Source organism: Chlamydotis macqueenii, chromosome 2, assembly GCF_036417535.1.
Source record: "Chlamydotis macqueenii isolate bChlMac1 chromosome 2, bChlMac1.mat, whole genome shotgun sequence".
NCBI classification, from domain to species: Eukaryota; Metazoa; Chordata; class Aves; order Otidiformes; family Otididae; genus Chlamydotis; species Chlamydotis macqueenii.
The window spans coordinates 110093183-110114096 of record NC_141557.1 but is presented as its reverse complement, the minus strand read 5'-3'; the positions used below and the strand labels follow the sequence as shown (position 1 = coordinate 110114096).

Below are 20914 nucleotides of genomic sequence, written 5' to 3'. Positions count from 1 at the left end.
TAGCTGTTCACCTCAAATCCTTCAATAACTACTTCTGACTAACAGAAGTAGAAAGTAATACTCTATGTGCATTTCATGTGCAGTTTTCCTCCTTGTTGCAAAAACATTCTGGGTCCTCATAACCATAATAGGTCTCTTCTAATTGATCCTTCACCTCTCCTCTGCTACAATGAATATCTTCTGTTGCCCACCTAGCCTCTGTATTTGGGCCTTTGCAAGATGAATATTTTTTCTTATTCTTTGCAAGTTATAGTAATAAAAATACGACTTGATATTAAAAAATAAAAATAGCAAAAACAAAACCAAAAAGTCTTTGTTTTCAGTACTTGCCAAATGTGCTTGTCTACGTCGTCGCTTTTCCAGTCCCCTGCTGAGTCCAGCAATGATGATGCCACTGCTGTTTTTTGTAGCAAAAGTTGCCATCAGTTCTGATTCGGGGCTTAAGGACTTAGGTGCCAACTCAATATATCCATTGTTCAAGATGTTCACACTACGAATAGGCTATTTTATCAGGAAGAGAAACAATTACTGACTTTGTCTCTACATTGCGCCCAGTAAGAAAAAAAAAATCAAGTATAGATTAGACTATCATAGAATTTTTCAAGATAAATCCATTTCAACTCACTATATTCTTTCACAAAATTACTATTCATTGCTCAAAAACAATGAAGATCAGATCACAAAACCTAAAAGTCTCCTACCTCCAATACACAGCCTTTTCTCACTCCATATGAATTTCTAAGCAAGTCAAAGGTTGAACGGGATATTTCCAGATTCTTGATGCATCCCACATACATTCTACTATTAAGACCTTTCCTGAAACACAAAACAAGGCTTTTTTTTCCAAGGAGCAGTATTTGGAATCTCCTGGGAGAAAACATTAAGTTCTCTTCAATAAGAAAAAGAGACATCTGTTTTAAAGAATGGAGTCAGCCCAGTGTAAGTGAAAACAGGGGTAATTTGGGTTTTACTCTTGGCAGATATACATTCTGATCTTAAATCAGATAACATTGTCCCCAAATGGGAACATAAAAGTGTGTAGTGCTGTGTTGCCACGCCAAGTAATTTTCCAAAACTTTGTGAATCTTCAGCTGAAATGTAATTCCTCTTGTGTGAGAGGGTAACTGTAGATCTCTACTATCTAGCAATTCTTCTTCATTCCTTAAGTTTGGAGGATACCTAATTTGGTTCCAGGTTTAAGTTAGAGAAATCTAAGGCTGTCCTGCCATAACCCCTTACAGGCTGCTATGCCAGCTAAGATTAACAAATCTGCACCTCTGCAATAACTGCACAGAGACCAATATTGTCCAGGAATTTACCTTTTTGTCAAGAACATGTAGACAGTTTAATTAGATTTTTTTTCCACCATGTTCATCCTTTCAAAGTGAAGCCACTGGAAGAAATGTGACTTTACAAGTTTAGCAGGGATGTGCAATACAAAAAAGTATAAACTAGAGGCATGCTATAAAATATATAATTGTAATGGTTTTTGTTGATCTGTTCACAATCATTTCTCCTCTGTTCCAACTTTCAAAACTGAATTTAAAAAATTCCTTTCTGCAGTAGAACTTTTATCCTTTTATAAATGCCACCTGGAAAACAGAAGTCTCACATAGGTAGAATTCAAAGGAGCATCATTGCAGGTAGCATTTATGTACTTTTTAAAAATTATATTTTATTATATTTAGTACTGAATGCTTCCCATGGTAAGATACAAAAAGCAAGCAGGTGCTGTGGCGGCTGCTGTCATGGAAATCACCCACAGAGGGAAAAAACAGTCACTTGTCTCTGATCTGAACTGCAGTGTCAGACCTACCAGTGAAAAGCATCATATTAGAGTTTGAAGGCAAAGGACAGATAGTTCTGTGGAATACACGGCCATAAACAAGCCTTCAGACTTCACTGATTTTCACTGATTCCAGTGGAGACAGCAGAGTTTGTTAAAGCCTTTCGCTCTACTTACAAGAGTCTTAGCAAAGGGGGAAAAGGAAGAAGATACTTTACCTCACAGTTCTTGATCTTGGCAGCCCACCAATGAAGATTGGGTCCTTATCAGAGCGGTTCAGGTCTGAGGCAACCCCAGGAGATTCTCCTTGCTTGGTTTCTTTATAATTAAGGTTGTATGCATCCATGACTGCCAAAATCCCTGCAAAGAAAAGACAGTAAATATCTGGAGAAGGACACAAATACACATTCTTCCATTTTGGTAATCTTGTCTCTAATAAAAGAAAATATATTCATTGACTCAAACATTTATGGACAATCTTCATATTTTCAGAATGAATAATTTATTGTACTTCTAGCTATTCTGATAAACTCATTCATTCTTCTCTGACAAAACCCAATCTGGGGAAGTCTACAGGAAAAAATATATATGTTATAGTTATTAACACATACAAGTTGTAATGCATTACTTCCCAAACTTGGGCCCCAAATACTGTTGTACTAGATACTATTAAAACACAGAACAGAAAATGTGATCCTTGACATACGGAGCTGGAAAAAGATCTTTCAATCCTTAAAGACTGTTGACATGTTTTTGTTCAGCAGCTTCTGCGCTACCTGCTCTTTGTAACATGTGCCAAACCAAGCACAAGATTTACACTGCTGTCCTAAAAGCAAAAATCCATAGGTGTGGCTGCTAAAGAAACTGCATTGGAAGTGACTGAATTTGGTTGCAGTGATGTTCCCTGTGGCTTTCTTAGATATTTGTACTTGTAAATGTGCAGACAGGTGGTTTTTTTCAGTCTGTACCCTACCTTGTTTCTTGTTCCGACTGAATGAAATTTTATACCATGTTCCATTGTTGTAACGATTTTCTGTTGTAAGAGCAAGAGGTCCTGAACCTAGATCAACAGTCAGTCTCACTTTGCCATCAACAAGTTCAAGGGACAGGAAATCTCTCTGGGAGGATAAACAAAAAAAAAAAAAAAAAACAAACAAACAACAGGTTAAATTCCTGGAAATAAAATCTTCCAAAAGGATGCATCCTTGGCAGGTTTTGGATACTGTGTGAAAAAGGTTTGGTAACTCCTATACCTAGACTAATTGTCAGGCCCAAGACACTTATCTTTAGGAAAATTAAGTCACATTTACCTCACAAGGATGTCACTTTGTTTTGTTGTTATTCTTACTTAAATACATCATCAGGAATGATTAGTCAGCAAAGGAAGGTTTAAACAACAAATGTCACTTTTTTTAAAGTGAAGTTGAGAGTAATTTCATTTGACTGTTAGCATAATGCTCAAGCACTACAATGTTCTTTCTACAAGAAGTAAAAAGCTTCTTCACACAGTAAAAAATACTTTCTATACTGTATTAGAATCCACTGTAGAACTTAAGTCAGATATCATTGTGCAAAGTATTCAGGTAGCGTGTACATAACAAAGCAAATGAACAATGCAGTGACTAAAACAACCTGTACCTAAACAGACCTTCATCCTCCCTCAGGAAAAGAAAACTACCAGCTAAGTATGCAGTAAACTGCATGACATCATAATGAAGGTCTGGATATGGGTCTAGGTTATATTGCTTTTGCAGGGAGTTTTATCTAATTTATTTCACCTTACTGAATTCTCATCTTATGGATTTAATTGAATATGGCTATTCAGTATGATATTGTCCTTCTGCAAGCTCAGTTCCAAAAGACTTCAAATTCTGCAAAGGTTCCTCCAACTGAACAAAACTTGTTTGTTGTCCCTACTGTTTCTTTTTCTTGCCTTTAGTTAAATAATCATTAATTTTAGTCTAGAATTAAAATAGATTATGGAGAATTCTTTTCATTGCTTAACTTTGCCCTTAGTATATGTGAATATTTGCTCTAAAGAGCTATCTTCAGGGTTCCTGTCTTTACTTCTTTGGCTTATGATATCAATAACAGATGATAATCTATACAAAGATAATGACCTGTTTTAATATAAGTAAACTTAATATACATAAATAGCAAAGAAGAACACAAGAACCATTGAGTGATCTAAACATGTTTTTGACAGCTTAAGAGTCTCATGCATTTTCTTACAGTGCCATTTGAAGCAAGATACAGTAGAAGCCCATTAGGTGAAAAGGTACTGAAAAATATTATTATCTGAGTCACTGTTGAGCGGAGTGCCTTCTCCACAACTGAGTATCCAGTGCCATCAAAATGGAATGAAGTGTCCTCATCCTGTGGGCTACAGAAGCAGAAAACAGAGTAAAAAATGTTAACTGAATATTTGTGGTTTTCCAGTCATTTTTTATAAAATATAAGAAAAGTTAGATCAGTTGGTGCAGCCCCTAGGCAATATGATTAAGAAAGTGCACAAAGAGACTTGAATCTTGACCTATGAGTAACTGAGGGATTCCAGCCAAAGGCCACTTTCATTATAGAATCTCACAATAAATGATTTAGCCATGGGGAAGGATTTGTACAAGACAAAAGATGTTCTTCACTGATGTATGGAAAAAACCCAACGGTTTCTTAAGGGAAAAACTAATTGTTACAACATACACCCTCTTACTTAAAACATGTCATCCATTTATCAAAATGGTTTGCATAATTGCACTTACAAAAAATGTTCTGTTACATCCTTTCCCTGCAATGTAATACTTGTAAAAAATATCTCATACAGTCAAGCAGCACCCTCTGCTGTTTCTACATGAAACACTCTGCAAAGCAAATATGGTCAAGCATACTTCTTTTCAATTTCTTAAAGACAAAAATAGTAGTCTGCAATCCCCTTTCACAATGGTTACAAGAACGGTTACAAGCTTTATGGCTACAGTTTTGCTATGGATTTTTTAAATTTACACTGTTTCTATCCTAGGAAAGAATAAACTTGTCTTGCTGGAAATTACTGGAAAACAAACATTCCAAAATACTTTGGGTCACTGGCAGTCCCTACTTTCAATGCACAAAACAGACCACAGCAATAGAACACCTCTGAAAAAGTGATTAAGAGATAAAATGAAGTTATTTGACACCACTGGCACATTCAGATTAGTGTGTTCAGAACTGTAAGTCAATGATCAACGAAACACTGCAATTTGTCTGAGTTCATTATTTTTGGCTAGCACAGAAATATATATTACAGATGCAAATTACTATTAATCTGTTACAAAAAAAAAAAAGAGAGAGAGACAAAATACCTTCCAAAACAGCCATTGCACTTGCCCTCTCTTTCCACGTAGTTCCAAAGACCGATAGATCTGCCATTCAGAGATGCCTCTCCCATGCACCCTTTAAAATGAGTGACCTTAACAGCAGGCGATTTCTATAAGACAAGAAATACTTCATGAATACAATTAATGTTAAGTACTCTGAAAATTATGCAGCCGAATTTTTGCTTGGTGGTTTTCCTTGAACTTTAACTTTGTTAGATATAAATCGCAATAAAAGAACAACATGTTTTAGGATAGCTATTAACAATTATCATTTAAATCATAATAGATTCGTTTTGTAGCAAGTAAAAAAGTAAAGTAACTATGTCCTTGACCTACTTACATGCCTCATGGCATGAATAACAACGGCAAACTAAAAGAAGCCACAGAAGAAGGAAACAAAAAAACAAATTCATTGTGTAAAGTCTATGCATCATGCATGCACACACAGCCTGCCCTGGTTAATACTTTATGCAAAAATTTCCAGCGAAAATTAACTTCAGGATACTAGAACATCCTTATGGCATTTTTGCTTTATGTTTGGAGTACCTGGCATTTCTAGATAAAATAACCAATTTATGCAACTATTTCTAAGTCAAAAGTATATCTCAAACATGATAAAAGCATTTTATAGAATGCTGATCTCAGAATTTAACCTTGATTTGCCCTCCAAGTCCTCCAATAAACATTAGGGTTGATTTGTTAACGTCCAGTATGCTGGCTGTCCCCGGAGAAGTTGCAGATTTAGATGAAGGCTTCTGATTGGAGTTCATTTCCTCTATGCTGAGTGTACCTGTTTTTCCAAACCTGCCAAGTACAAATACTAATAAATAGTTTTAGAAATCACCAGGCCTAATCAACACATGCTATTGGATTCTCTTTTTAAGGACAAGAAAAATCTTGTTACTGGAAAGCTCGGAAGATGGTTTGTTTTGTTTATGCCAAATTCACTCATTACGTAGCTGGATATTTCTACAATATAACCATCTCATTTAAAAAAAAAAAATCAATTTTCCTAACCAACATTTGTGCCATTCTTATTTTAATTACCTAGTTGCATGTATTCTGTGCCATTTGTTGTTGTCAATTTGAAAATCAGGGTATTCCAGTCTTGTTGATCCAGAGCCCAAATCCCAAAGAAGAGCTACCTTACCACGTCGCATCTCCACCGCAAGGAAGTCTGTCTGAAATACAGCACAGCTTATTCTAATACATGGCATCAAACGTGCAGTTTCTGTTTTGTGCATTTTAACATGTAACATTGAGAGAGTCTTTCCAGATTCATGTCCCTACATTCCATATTACAGGAGCTGACTTTTAGCAAAATCAGGCCCAGTTAGTTTTTACTCATTTTTCCTTTTAATGAAAAAAAAAAAAAAGCTCAGTTTATATACAAGTAGGTGAATATTTTCTTTACAGATATATAAAAACATGTGATGCACACCCATATGTAGACATGTATAAATACACACTTCTGAGTGTATGTGAAGGGACCTATCAGTCTGTGAGAAAGTACCGTCACGTGACAGCCACAAGGAGCCAGCAGCTGTGCTAGGATTACTTCTTAGGATTACAGAGGGAAGGAAGAGGAGAGCAATGTGACAGTGAGCCATCATTCTGCTTTCCAAGCGGGTGGATGCACCATTCTCGTGAGGGCCAAATTCAAGTACTTGCTGTGATACCAGGCAAATTGCTTGACATACTCCAGTATACTATATGAAAGCATCACACAGAGTGTTACAATCCATGAAGTTACCGCACAGCATGGCAAAAGGAAGGGGGAGTTTCATGACATGGCCAAGAGGCAATGCTAACAAATCAGGAGCTTTTATTCTTTACTTTTGAGGATCTCTGGAATCATCTAAGGCACAAAAATATTTCCACCCCTAGTGAACACATTTGTCTGCAAGGGGCCTCACTTACATACTTAGTTTGAAGTTAAGTAGGAAAAACCATATATATGGTCATTTAAAACATTTGACTACCATCATCTTCACTAAATGTATGTCAGAAATTTACCTTTCCATTGCTACCCAGGTAGAAAAGGAGGTTATCTGGTTCAGCAGTTTTCACATTGAGTGTTAAGGTGTTGTAATTCATAGATGAAATTTGGGGTTGGTAGGCACGAATGCAATCTCTGTCTGCTGATACTGCAACTTTAATCTGTAGGAGAAAGGAGGAAATGGAATCTAACCAAGTTCCAGTGTACACAACAAGCATTTCTCAAATACGTACTTAGATTCTGATCAACAAATGCAAGCCCTTTTTCTGAGATGCTTTCATGTAATCTAAGTATTGCTATACCTGGATTATATCTTAGTAATCTCCTAGATATCACTTGACAAAGAGAGTCACAAATAGAAAAGAATGAAATCTGTCATAATTCACTCATTCAATGAGGAAATTTAAAGCCAGTAAATTAAACTATTCAAATACCTCAGGAAAAAAAAAATCTTGAGTCAAAAACCCATATATCAGTAAAAGCCACTGTAATTGTATCCAAAAATAAAGATATAGAAATTCAAAACCTTTTTTAAAAAATAAGGAAACATGAATTCTAGTCTATGCTGAGATAATTTTTTTTTAAATTTAAAAGGCAGTCTGCAATAATTCAGGTTATTTCAAAGTTTTATAACATAGTTTACATGATCATTCAAAAAATACATTTGTGAATATATGACAAGTTAAACTTTTTTTTCGGATTAAGTAGAGAAACACCTATTCTTCTTGTTATACAACTAACTCCTTTGAACACTGTCTAGTATACTGATAGGACATCAATTCAAGATAAATGCGGCCAAACTCCAAGGACCTTGGTAGTGTAATGACAGAAAACTCATTTTAACAACAGAAAAGACTTAACAGAACAAACTCACAAAATTGGAAAAGGGGATTTTGCTAAAACTTCTTTTTACCCTGACAGGAACCTCTGTGGTTTATGACGCTTCAGAAAATACTACTCCCTCTTTTCTGCAGTGGATTCATTAAGCTTCAGTAGACTGTGACACAGAAGCAATAACCATATAATTAAGGAGATCTGCAGAAAGAACTGAAAGCCTTTTATTTTTTAAAACAAAACCTCCCTAAACCTTACAATAACATACCCATACCAAAGCCAAAGGCATACCAAAAATTACAGAGTGCAAAGTCATTTTCATATTCCCTTCACAGTTTAATGAGGTCCATGGTACAATTGATTCACTTTTGTTATCTTTAAGGGGGGCTGTAGAGCTTTTAAATCAAGTACATTATTTGTCTTAAAGTATTCTGGATGCACAGCAGCTTCTTGCAAAGAAGAAAATACAGACAGGGCAGGGCATGGATGGCAAATTTATTGATAGAACCAACATTCTTGTTTAAAAGTTTGTAATAATACTTGATGCTATATGGAGGTACTCCACATCAATTTCCAAAATAAGCTTAGAAATTAACATCTAGTCCTAAAAATAATGACAACACCATCCCCTCTCTTATCTCTTTCTCACCAAAGTATCTCTGTGATTGCTTTCTGACATACTGTATTTCACTATTTTTTTTAGGAAAAAAAAAAAAAAAGGAAATAGTAAATGAATTACTGCCTTGCTGTTCTGACAAACTCACAAATGCAATAAGAAACTTCAAGCTGTAACTATAAAACATACCAACAGCCCTGCCAGCATGCTTTTAGTATCAATCAGTGCTCTTGGACTTCACTGAGACCCAAGAACAACCATGTATTTTGACAGTAAATTTTAGGCCCTTTATCTCAAAGAACTTCCCTGCTAAAAGTGAAAGCAAAGCCAGTTTAAGTCCAGGATGATAGAACTTACAGATGCTGCCTGCTTGCGGGCCTGGCTGATGAGCTCTTTAATTTCAGATAGGTTTCTGTTCAGGTTCTCCTCTAGCATTTTCAAAGGTTTCAGTCTATCCAATAAAAGACTTGCTTGTGCTTCAACTTCTTTAACTTGTTTTTCAGCTGTGATTGCTGCCAAAACAGAAATGAAATGTTGAGGCAAGTTGAAAGATAAATGTACTATTCATTACTAAAATACTTAGCCAAGGTGGCCTGCTTTTGATCATTTTGTCTTCAGTTACTTTAAGTATCAGTAAAGAATATGCATACTTAAGGGGATCCCATATTATTCCTCAAGAGTTCTTTTAAAAAGTTATCACATTTTTATCGAATTAGGAAGAAACTTTCAGTCCGTCAGGCTCATATTTAATGTCTATTAAAACTGAATATTAGTAGTGCTTCTGCAAGCAGTGACATTTCTAAAGAGTAATGAAGCAGCAAACTTACCTGCTTTTGATGAATCAGTTATAAGTTCACCAGTTTTCCTCAACGTGTCATTAACTCGAGACAATGTAGAAGAAGTATTCAGCAGCTTTTGACTGAAATCCCCAAAGTGACTTAAGCCCGCCATAGCACTGGTGTTTGCAGACACAGTCAGCTCTTTCACCTCAAGCATGTATTTCCTTGTATCTGAAACACAGTTCCCAGGTTAAAAAAAATTCACAGCTTTCATACATACTTGGGAGTAATAAATGCCTAGCTTCATAACAACATAGTTACAAAACACTACAAATGCTGCCAGTTACCTTCCACCATTCCACCATGAATCTCTGCCCAGACTTAAAAAGAAAAAAAAAAAAAAAAGATAAAATTCCAAGAAATGTAACAACAAAACTGAAATCAAACAGTGTTAAGCTGTGAGTTAAGGATGACTGTCCTATGATTTTAACAATGTCTTAATTTTCAATGCGTAGCTTTATGTCAGATAGCATCCCGCAATTAATATGCGGTTTGGCTTTATCAGTAATATCACCCTTTCGTGTGAGTTAAGAGCCCAAGTTGTAAAATGGGTATTTTAAAGCTTTCAACTTAAGAGTTCTAATCTGGACATAAAGCAGAACTCAACAACCCAGGCAGGAGGCCTTTATGAGTGGTTTTCTACCTTAAAAAAAACCCCACAACATTATTAAGGTTGGCAAAGTATTTGAGACCTTGTTTACAACTTCAAAGACATTTTCTCTACTTGTTTCCATGAAGTCTAGGTCTTGCATTTATCCAAAATAATTACTTTTTTTTTAAAGAGGAATTTTTTTGTTTTGGAAAAGTACAGAAAGACCATTTCAATGAAGTCAGGATTTACAACAAGAAAATATTTAGATGAAGATTATAAGATTCACAGTGCAGTGCAGTATAAACAATTTTGAAACAAGCTATCAAAAGAAAGCAAAGCCTCACAGTTCCATACTTAAGTTTCTCTCCATGTGGGATTAAATATTCTAGAATTTCACTCTCTTCTCATATCAGTGTAATTATATTGCTTTTAGAGCCCCTTTTGATTTACAGCAGTGTGAAATGGGACCTTATATGACAACCCAGTGATGTTTCATGGGTTTACTGAAAAGATGGAAAATATTCCTTGTAAGGCAGGAGGCTAAATGAGTCTCCGGTATAGTTTATTGCTGGGTCTCTACAATCAGACAACGAACAGGATTTTATTACAATTGTACTAGAAGGTTCTATAATAAAAACAGTGTCAATATAAATTTCACTTACCATTAGGCAATGCTCTTAGTGTCAACAGGGAATCATTAAGCTGGCTGACAATTTTATTAGTACTTTCCTGGATCTTTTCTACTTTTTTGTTCAACCCATTCAATCCAAATAAAAAGCCTGTTGGAAGAAATAACTGTGATTTTCCTATGCATAAACAAATACTATACAACCCACACAAACGCTATGTAGAGGGATAACAAGCATTCACTTATTTAATCAATGGAACTTTTTTGGTTTTTTCAACAGAAAGAGCACTTTACAAACAGGAATGCAAAATGACTGCAACATGCACAGATAAGCTCCTGTGGGCACTGTTCCATTCAAACTTATCCTTTTCAGTCAATTCCATCAGAATGAATTGGTTGAAGCAGTCAGGAAAAGGCTGTAAATTAAAATGATTCCATGATTGTGAATTCTTGTAATTTTGATGATGTTCTCAGCTTTCTGTGATATCTGACAGGAGCCAAAGAAGTATTTTTCTTTTATTTACTTGTGATGTGTTTGCAGAATCCTCTCACTGGAAAAAATAATTATGTAGAAAAGGAAGAACAAAAAAGGGATGTATACTGTCCACCTGAATTACATAAAATGTATACATATTTGTAAAGCCATTGATACTAAAAGCAACTACTATTTTGCAGCTACAGTTTATCCCTGTGAAATATTCACTTTTTGTACAATTTTGTCCAAAATCTCCCTTAGAGCCAGCTTCTGCTCCTTCACAGTCTGTGTTCAAAATGCTTTTGAATTTCCATGGTGCAGGTTTCAATGCCTTGATGATATATTTCAAGTAATAAAAAACCAAGAGGATTTTGGAATTCAGAGAGGGACTCTGAGCCAAAAGGAACTTTGTACAGATGAAAAAGTTCAGCTTGTTACTTTAGTTCAGCTGTGTAGAAGGAACAAGCAAAAATGATTATTGTTTAGATATATCATTCTAAATACTTGTGTGATCTATGATTTATTAGCTACAATTGGATGAATGGATTTTTTCAAAAATTATTTTTGTTCTTTATCTACTGAACAATCCCTAATGATTTAATTAATAACATTTGAGAATGTTTTTAAACATGTTTTTTAAAATGTTTACAGAGAAAATTTATATTCTCACCCAAAAAAAGTAAAATAATGACTCCATACATTAATCTTAATTGTATGAAAATATGTATATAGTCATATGCAGTATTTTACTTTAGCTTATGCTTTTTAAAAAAAAAAAAAGAAACAAAAAAACAAACAACAAAACCACACACAAAATCCACAATAAAAAACCTCCTCACAAAACACGATATAGAAAAAGAAATAGAAGGAAAAATGTGAATTCTAAAGAACTGACCATCACTTTTATTCTTCAGAGTTTTAGCTTCATTCTGAAATTTGGAGCTAAGCAGTAGAGTTTCTTTCCCAAGCAGACCGAAAGACTCCTCTGGCTGAAAAATACGGACATCAGTTGCCACATATGAAAAACAGAAATTCAACTGAAAACATTTACGTATCTCCAGATGTCTACGTCAAGTTACCAAACATTCTTATTATTTACGAGATATTCTATTTATTATCTTACTACGCATCGATTAGAAAAAAATAGAAGTTGCAACCATTTCTCCAAGAATGTGACATTGACTCTCTTTGTGAGTTAATAACAAAAAGACAACTGAGAGACTACCAAATTCTAGTTTGAACACTGCTACTGATTCAGTGTTGCCTTTTGGAGCATCAGTAATTCTAGTTCCACATCCAGGTCAAAATTCCCAGCACTGAGCACTTTAAAGTGAGATATCTCAAAATCCCAGTCTTAAAAGTGTTTTTAATCCCATTTCTCCACCTGGAAAATCTGGAAAAGTACTTTGAAGGATTCATGCTATACAAAGCTTTAATATGACAGAGTGTTATAAAATAACACACAGGCTCACAAAACGATGACAACTATTTTGATCACTATAATCTAAATGCATTGTCACATATTTGTTTCTCCAGACATAATGTGCATGGCACTTCTAAAACACAGCCCATTCCTTCCTTGAGCTTACAATCATGAAAAGCAGAGATAAAAGGGAGGAAATAGAATAATATGAAAGTAATAGGCTGAGACTGGTAACTGGTCAGGTTTTTTTAATCTACTCTTTCAATAACAACCTGAAAATCTAGCAAGGTAGAGGGATGGCAGATGAGACAAAAACATACATTTTGTTATGAAACATCCCTGACTAAGCAAAATAGTGGCTGGAAATACCTAGATAGAAATGGAAGACAGGCAGGTCAGATAAGAAAATTGCTGAATAATTCTAAAGGTGGAAGGGAGCACCAGAGGTCCGGGAACTGAAGTTCTACAGGAATGCATGTCAGATGACTGATATAAACACACATAGAATCAATAGAATCAAGCTCATTCCGGCTAACAGTGCACTAGACATCAAAAGAAAAAAAGAAAAAAGCTAAAATGGTACTATGGCAGAAAGAAAAGCAAGGTAAACAGAACACAACATCTGGTATCATTACCGCCTTGAAGAACAGATTCAGGATACAGTACTACTCGTTGGTAGGACAGGCTGCCCTACATGCCTCCATTAACACTCAGAACAATTAGAACAAATATTCCAGAATGAGAAAAGGAAAGACATTAATTAAAATACTAATATTGATACTTACCAAATCCAAAGGGCCATTCACAACTCTAGATGCATCATCTGCCAAACTCTCTGTTCTTTCAATCACACTTTTAACACTGGAGTGGGTATAGACAGCAGCAGTTGTGTTCAGAGTCACATTTCTTACTTTAGAGAGGCCACTAAATAAAGAATTAACAAGTAATTCTGTTTTCATGAGAATATCTTAATCAAGCACTAAGTTCCATGTCTTCAGTTACAACATGAACATCTTTCTAGAATACACAATGCACTGAAAAAATGAGCACAACTAGCCCTATATTGTGTAAGGGGTTTTAAGTTCATTATTTTGAACTGAAAAAATCAGTTCAAAGTCAGGTGAAAATCTTAAGGTTTTGGGGGTTTTTTTTTCCTATTTGATTCCTTTTTGATTATGGTCAGTTTTTCAATTTATAAAGCCACTTGGCCTTATTTTGTGTGAAGAACAAACAAATCACACTGCCTAAACAGAACAGAACAGAACCAGCTTCCTAGCTGGAGCTCAAAAGCATAGTAGAGAAATACAGAATCTAGGAGGAAATTGTAAGCATCTGAAGGCTATTCTGTACTCAATTTTACTTTACTGAATTTATGTAGCTGCAGTAAAGTCAGCATAGTTGCTCAGTGTTCCTCAGAGCAAAATTTTCTGTTCTCAAACTTAAAATACATGTAGATTTTCCAGTCTGATATGATTTAAGACACATATCTGCTGATTTTAAAAGATGAAACAGCAAGAATCCTAGAAGGATTCCTGAGACAGAAAAATAATTTCCATTGAATTAACTGGAATGACTCCCCAACTTGCAAATTCTAAGAGCGCATTTGAGATTGCAGCCCACTAACTTCTGCAATGCGCTTTGAAAGTAACAATAATAGGCATACCAGGAATAGCTTATTGATGAGATTCAGATATATTGTCAAGAAGTATTCATACACAGACCAGAAGCTTTTCAAGTCATACCATGATATACTCACTGGGCACTGAATAATTCACTAGTTACTGTATAAGTCAGCCACATGAAATGTGAGATTAATCAACCCCTTCTGTATCATTTAATAAAGGTACACTGCATTAAAAGTAAAAAGCACTTGAAATTAACTAAGGAATAAAAGTTTATCATAGAATCACAGAATTGTTTGGGCTGGAAGGGATCTTTAAAGATCATCGAGTCCAATACCCCTGCCATAGGGGTATTAGTGGATTAAGCTACTCCCTATTTAAATTAAACCTGACACTACTGTAAAAGTCTCCCAGTTTCATATTTCTCGAGTTTCTTACCTCTCTAGTGCATCTGCAAGTCTTTGAAACTGGGTAGCATGGTCCTCAGCTCTGTATACCAGGTCAAGCACTCCTCTCACAGACATCTGCATCACTAGCTCATCCACGTGGTGCCGCAGTTTGGTGCTCCATAGGACTAACTCATCCTGGTGGGCCTCCAGGTTCTGCACAACAAAATGGTTTCCTCTTTTTTTTTTACAATAGCAAAATAAACCTGATAGTGTCAAAGGAATTTAAGAACTTACAGATGTAGTGTTCTTTACATCTTGGGCAAGAGCAGCAGCGACGTTCACTAGAACCTTCCCTTCTTTAATGAGCATGGTCAAGACTTCTTCATCTTCCTTTATATTTAACTTTTTGTCCTACAGCATAAATGAAGTGTTTTATAGTAGTCTGTAAAGTCAGCTAGTGCAGATGAGTTCACATCTTACATAATCAGTTCTTGGTTTTCAAACAGGAGTCTGGTTTCCTTTGAGTTTTTAAGGTATTACATATATTAACACGTTTAAACAAATCTAAGAAAGTCTAAAAAGCAGCTTTTACATTTCATATCTAATCTTTTGTATTTAATTTTTCATATTCAATATTCATTTTCATATTTAATATTTCTTATACAACAACACTGATTGTCCAGTCTTACATTTAACTCTGCCAGGTTGCTCGAGATAAGAGGAAACAAGCGATTGGTCTCATTGATGTTAGCGAGTGCCTTCTTCACCAGGTCCTGGGCATCTTGCAGTCTGCTGTTGTGCTTTGATAAGAGCTGGCTTGCATCCTTTTTTAGTTCAACAACCTCCTGCTGGGGTTTAAGATACTCTTTCTGAACACGGATCAACAAATTTTCTGCAGGTCTGACAAAGACAGGATTCAGAAAATAAATAAATGGTGAAGGCGTGCAAACTTAGGCATGGATTTCTTGAGTAGAAAATGAGGTGGTAAGAAAATAATTTAAATGCATCTTCTTACAAAAGTCTGCAAGATTTTCTGTAATAGGGTACATATACATATGTTAGCTTACAACATAGACATTAGCTTACAACGTACATGTTAGCTTAGTTACTTGTCTTACCACATAAAAGGTGACTGCCTAGGGGAGAGGGCAGGAATACAGTCAATAAGAGGGAAAGAGGTTAGTATAAATCACATTTTGTTTGGACTTATTTGGGACATCTGCCACATCAAAACCTCTCTAAAACATCCCTCTGGGACTGCTCCATGTCTTAACTATAGTGACTCATATTTTCAACGTAGGATCAAAACATCACTTATGAGGACTGACACTGGAAAGAAGCAAGTAACCGGAACTGTAAGACATATACCTAAGAGCCCTGAAAAGTTTAAATATCCAATAAAACTAAATAGCTTCATTAAAATGAACATTGAAATGAGCAATCTCTGCACTTATCTTTTGAAATCAGTAACAGACGTTATCTGGGAAATATCAAATCCTCCCAAATTTGTCAGTTGTTAATTGCTTCAGCTGTTCTATTTGGGAATATTTGCATGTCCATTAAAACACTTTCCAGTATCGAAGGAAATTAACTGAAAATAATCCTGGTAGTCTATTTTTTCATTTCTCTTTGTTTCAGCACATATGCTGCACACTTTAACTCCTTTAATGATACTTTTACATAAATTTTTGTCCCTTTTAATCTAATTTCAAATCATACAGATCTTTAGCCAAAGGAAAAGAAACCTAGTTTATTTCACAATTACACACAGCAAAACACATTCCATCTTTCTTGCCGAATAGCAGATGTGCATTTGTATATATTTCTTACGACTAGTAATTCAGAGTCCTTACACTCACAAGCCACAGCCTTAAAAAGTTACAAGGCAAATGTGCGGAGCCCTCAGTTATGAATGCTGCTTAACAGTATGTCCTCACAAGCTCAGTCCACTGTGAGCAATGTGGTATCTTCTGCTTCCTGAAAAATGGACTGTCAAGTTGCTTATTTAAATCAGTTTTGAATTTACAGCTGCATTATATAAATTCTGCAGAGCAAACAATCTTAAAAATCTTATTAACTCTCTTCTTCAATCTGTCAAAGGACACTTATCAGAGAAGTTTCAGATATTTCAACAGAGCCTATAATTGAAAAAAAATAATTTACAAATGCCTTGTATAACAGCTCAAAAGTTGATGCTGAAAGTCAGAACATTCTGTTACTATGCAACAGGACATTTTGAGACATTTTTCTAAGTGCAGAAATAAGCTATTTGAAGTTCCTAATAAATATAAGAATAAATGGCACATTTCTCATCCATTTTCATGTCCATTTAGCTTCTATACAATTTAATATTCAATACAAGCACAAGCACAGCAGTCTGTTGAACAAAATCAGATACGCTGCCAACATAAACATTCTATCCTGCCTAATCCAAAGCACTTAAAGAGAAGCCAGATTTTCAGAAATATTCCACTCTGGTCTAAACCTTTTTCTCTTGAAGCCAATGTTAACATTCTTAGAGCTTTTGGTGGGCTAGGGCAATACTTAGTACTTGAAGTTGTAACAAAAAATTTTGCTAACTGTTGGGACAGTCAATGTTTCATATTGCCAAGTCTGTCAATAAGCACTAATAAATATGGAATACAAAAAGCCAATTTAAAATAGCCTTTAACTGGGGACAAATCAAGACAAAGGAATGTATTCTGGTTTTGTTTAGTGAGGGGGGGGGCTAAGGTGGTAGCTTCTGTAGGAAACTGCTAGAAGTTGCTCCCCTTTGTTCAGTGGACTCGGACGGGCCTAGGGCGGATCTGCTGCTGGCCAAGGCCGAGGCAATTGGTAGCAGAATATCCTGTGATAACGCCTCTGCGATAACGTATTTAAGAAGTGGAAAACACGAAAAAAATGGAGAGGAAGATGTGAGGCAGCTGAGCGGGGGCAGAGAGGGGGAGGCACGAGCCTTGTGGGCCTTGCAGGCCTCACCCTCTGGCCTCCCACTAGGCAGCCGACTGGGCCCAACTCGGCCCGGCCCGGCTGCAAGAAGTGGAAAGGAGATGAGAAGTGAATAAGATGTAAAAAGGATCCTGAGAGGCATCTACCAGCCTGTTGTGAGCAACGGCTGCAGATGCCAAGGTCAGTTCAGAAGGAGGGGGAGGAGTAACGCGGCTCCTGGCCAAGATTCCTCTGCAGCCTGTGGTAAAGACCATGGTGGAACAGGTTGTCCCCCTACAGCCCATGGAGGTCCACGGAGGGGCAGAGATTCACCTGCAGCCCATGGAGGACCACACGCCAGAGCAGGTGGAGGCCTGAAAGAGGCTGTGGCCCGTGGAGGGCCTGCTGGGGTAGCCATTCTAGAGGGACTGCACCCCGTGGAAGAGATGACCCACGCCAGAGCAGTTCCACGAAGGACTGTGGCCCATGGGAGGGACCCCACGCTGGAGCAGAGGAGGAACGCGAGGAGTTTTTCCCCCGATGATGAAGTAGCGGCATAAAACAACATGTGATGAACTGACCGCAACCCCCATTCCCTCTTCCCCCCTGTGCCACTCAGGGCGGGGAAGTAGTAGAGATAATGTTAAGCTTGGGAAGAGGGAGGGGTTGGGGGAGGTTATCTTGTTCTCTGTCTCATTATCCTGCTAGTTTTAGAAATAAATGAGTATTTTTCCCCAAGTCGAGTCTGTTTTGCCCTTAACAGTAACTTTAAGGATTTCTCCCTGTCCTTATCTCAAACCTTGAGCCGTTTTTCTTATATCATCTCCCCCTATTCTCTCAGAGGGTGGGGGGAGTGAGAGAGAGACTGCATAGTCTGCTCCCGATCGGGGCTGAACTACGACAGAATGCTATCCTAAACAGTGGCTCAAAATGCTGAAACAAATGCCTTGGTTTCATTTGCTAATCTATGTGATAAATAAATTGTCATGTCCTTCAGCAGATCTGACATGTGCTGGGCTTGCACTTGACTGAGACTGTTCTATGACATCTCCTAGCCAAAAACAAGAAGTATTGGGGTTACATCTGAATCAAATCGAAAGCAGCGAGTCTTTTCACTTCTTGCAATGGGAATTTTGTATAACAGCCAAACGAACAGGTTTGGCTACGTAAGTATCACATGGGATGCACAAGTATCTTCAAATAAGGTGACTCCAAATTCAGAGTTCATATAGCTCCCTCTTGGGGCACTGGCTCTTATTATGGCACAACATTTCCCCAGACATCTCTCCAAAAAGCAGCATTACATAGTATAGACATAAGCGAAATAAAGTTGTCGGTAGAATAGCCTTACTTTAGGACACTGGTAGCATTACGGTGCTGTTGAACAAAATCTTTCTTGCGCAGTGCATCCAACAGGGCAGAAATATCACCCTGTAGTCTCCGAGATGTAGCATTTGACAGCGGGAGGTCCAGGCCCAGTGTTTCATTTAGTGACATAGCAACTTCAGCAAGTACTAAGTAGGAGAGTAAACAATTTAGTCGTACCATTAACAAAAGAATATACGTGAACTCTCTGTGTAAAATGCAGCACTTTCCTTGTAAATAGATCTTTAAGAATTGCAAAGGAAATACTCTTCTAAAGTCTGTAAAGAAGCAGAAGTATCTTAAAAGCAGAATACCTTTGATGGTTGTATGTACTGTGTCAATAAATCCAGTCAGTTCTTTACTTTTATTCCTGGTTTCCTGAGTCACTGTGTTAAGCTGCCAAGCCTTTTTCAAAAGTCTAGATGACTAGAATAAAATCAGAGATAATCTTTGACAGTTCTCCTAAAACATTGATTAATTCATGGCATTTTTCTACAGTTTTCACACCTTTTTCCCAATATTGAGAATACTTTGTGAGAGGAAACAATGTTGTTTGGTAAGGTAGACCTAGCTGATTCATATCTCTCTGATGTTTCCGTGCTTGAAGATGCCTTAATTATATTGAAAGTTCCAGCCTCTGATATCAGAGAAGAATTGTGTTATCAATTATTTTCATAATCAATAAGATCATAATTACCAAAGCTATTTCTTTAACAAAGTAAACATCACACATTTTTTTAGCTACAATTCATCTATCTTAAAACAATCACTCTTCTGGATACATCACTTTTAGCAATAACACCACTGTTAGTGCAAGCGCCTAGTTAGATTACATATAAATGGTCCAAAAATTATAGCTACACATGGTCACCAAATGAGATCTAATGGCTGAAGTACTATTGTCAAATTTCTACCTAAAATTTTTCTTGAGTTAAAACTGAATAAATAACACAAATGTTGTCTACTTTTCATGTGGATTTCAACAGATTCATTTCTGCTGAGATCATTTTAAACACAATACTATAGGTATCAAGGACTTTTTGGTGAATATTTAGCTATGACATAATTTTAAATAAGCTCCACAACTTAGAACCAGTGAGAAGAAAGTATCTCGCTTTCTCCTGTTTTAGGGCCTTAAATGATCACAGACAAAAAGATTCTGAACTTCAACAGAACCCATGTAAATCTCCTGTACAATATCATAAAACAGTATAGTTTGCAGAAGAATTCCACAGATCAACTAACTTACCTCCTCGGAAAGACTACAGAATGGACTGAAATCTTTCATTGAACTCTATAGATTTAAAATAATTTCTAAACAGCTCTCTGGCATTTATGTACCATGCTGTGAAATCTCAAGGATTTCTCAGAAAGGCTAAGAATAAAGAAGCCAGCACCCACCTCTTCATTCAGATGATCAATTCCTCCTGATAAACTCAGAAGACTTTCTTTTGCTGTAGCTAAGGAGTAAGTTGCATCTTCTCTGGGAACTAGAGACCTCTATAAGAAACAAGAAGAAACAATACACTGTACTTTAAGGATTTTGTTGTGTGTCCAGAAAAGTTCTGGGGAGAAAATAACTATTCACACTATTTAGATTATTTAGATGTTTTAAATGATTGATTTGCAAGGCACATAAGACGACATAAAGAAATTACATATATACAGCTGATGCAACAAAGCACTTTTTAAACAAGGAAACAAATCCCTGGATCCAGACATGTACTTTCAGTTGAGTAGAAAGAAGGAAGCATGATTTTTGCTTTCCTGATTCTCAATATCACCACAGTCTGATTTGTCCACAGAAGCTACTTTGAGAAGTTCAAAGGCTCATCAAATTAAATGCTTCCATCCAATCCCACAGCTGCTACTGTTTCAGCAGCTGGTCTTGTCAAAACAGCTGCATCTAGGGTACATCTGCAAGGATTACCACAGAGAGCTTTATGTTTCCATGTCAAAACCCAGTGCATGGCACTCAGGAGTTCAGGGTTTTGGCCCTCCAAACATGACAAGGTAACATAAGCAGCTCTGTGGATCCTCTCACTAATAAGAGAGAATAATAGGC

General features: G+C 36.5%; 1 protein-coding gene across 1 annotated transcript in view; it reads right to left on the bottom strand.

The window, feature by feature from the left end:
- Positions 1–20914, bottom strand: part of LAMA1 (laminin subunit alpha 1) — a 107498-nt gene that overhangs the window by 11458 nt on the left and 75126 nt on the right. Inside the window, exons 34-53 of the mRNA XM_086741492.1 lie at positions 20251–20349; positions 19164–19275; positions 18836–18998; positions 15246–15456; positions 14851–14967; positions 14606–14769; positions 13331–13469; positions 12018–12111; positions 10682–10798; positions 9416–9598; positions 8946–9100; positions 7156–7299; positions 6187–6320; positions 5793–5943; positions 5125–5249; positions 4019–4169; positions 2760–2904; positions 2005–2146; positions 702–816; positions 331–501 (exon numbers count right to left, since the gene is read on the bottom strand). Coding sequence (XP_086597618.1) covers positions 331–501; positions 702–816; positions 2005–2146; positions 2760–2904; positions 4019–4169; positions 5125–5249; positions 5793–5943; positions 6187–6320; positions 7156–7299; positions 8946–9100; positions 9416–9598; positions 10682–10798; positions 12018–12111; positions 13331–13469; positions 14606–14769; positions 14851–14967; positions 15246–15456; positions 18836–18998; positions 19164–19275; positions 20251–20349 — 2832 coding nt within the window. The remainder of the gene's footprint in view (positions 1–330; positions 502–701; positions 817–2004; positions 2147–2759; positions 2905–4018; positions 4170–5124; positions 5250–5792; positions 5944–6186; positions 6321–7155; positions 7300–8945; positions 9101–9415; positions 9599–10681; positions 10799–12017; positions 12112–13330; positions 13470–14605; positions 14770–14850; positions 14968–15245; positions 15457–18835; positions 18999–19163; positions 19276–20250; positions 20350–20914) is intronic.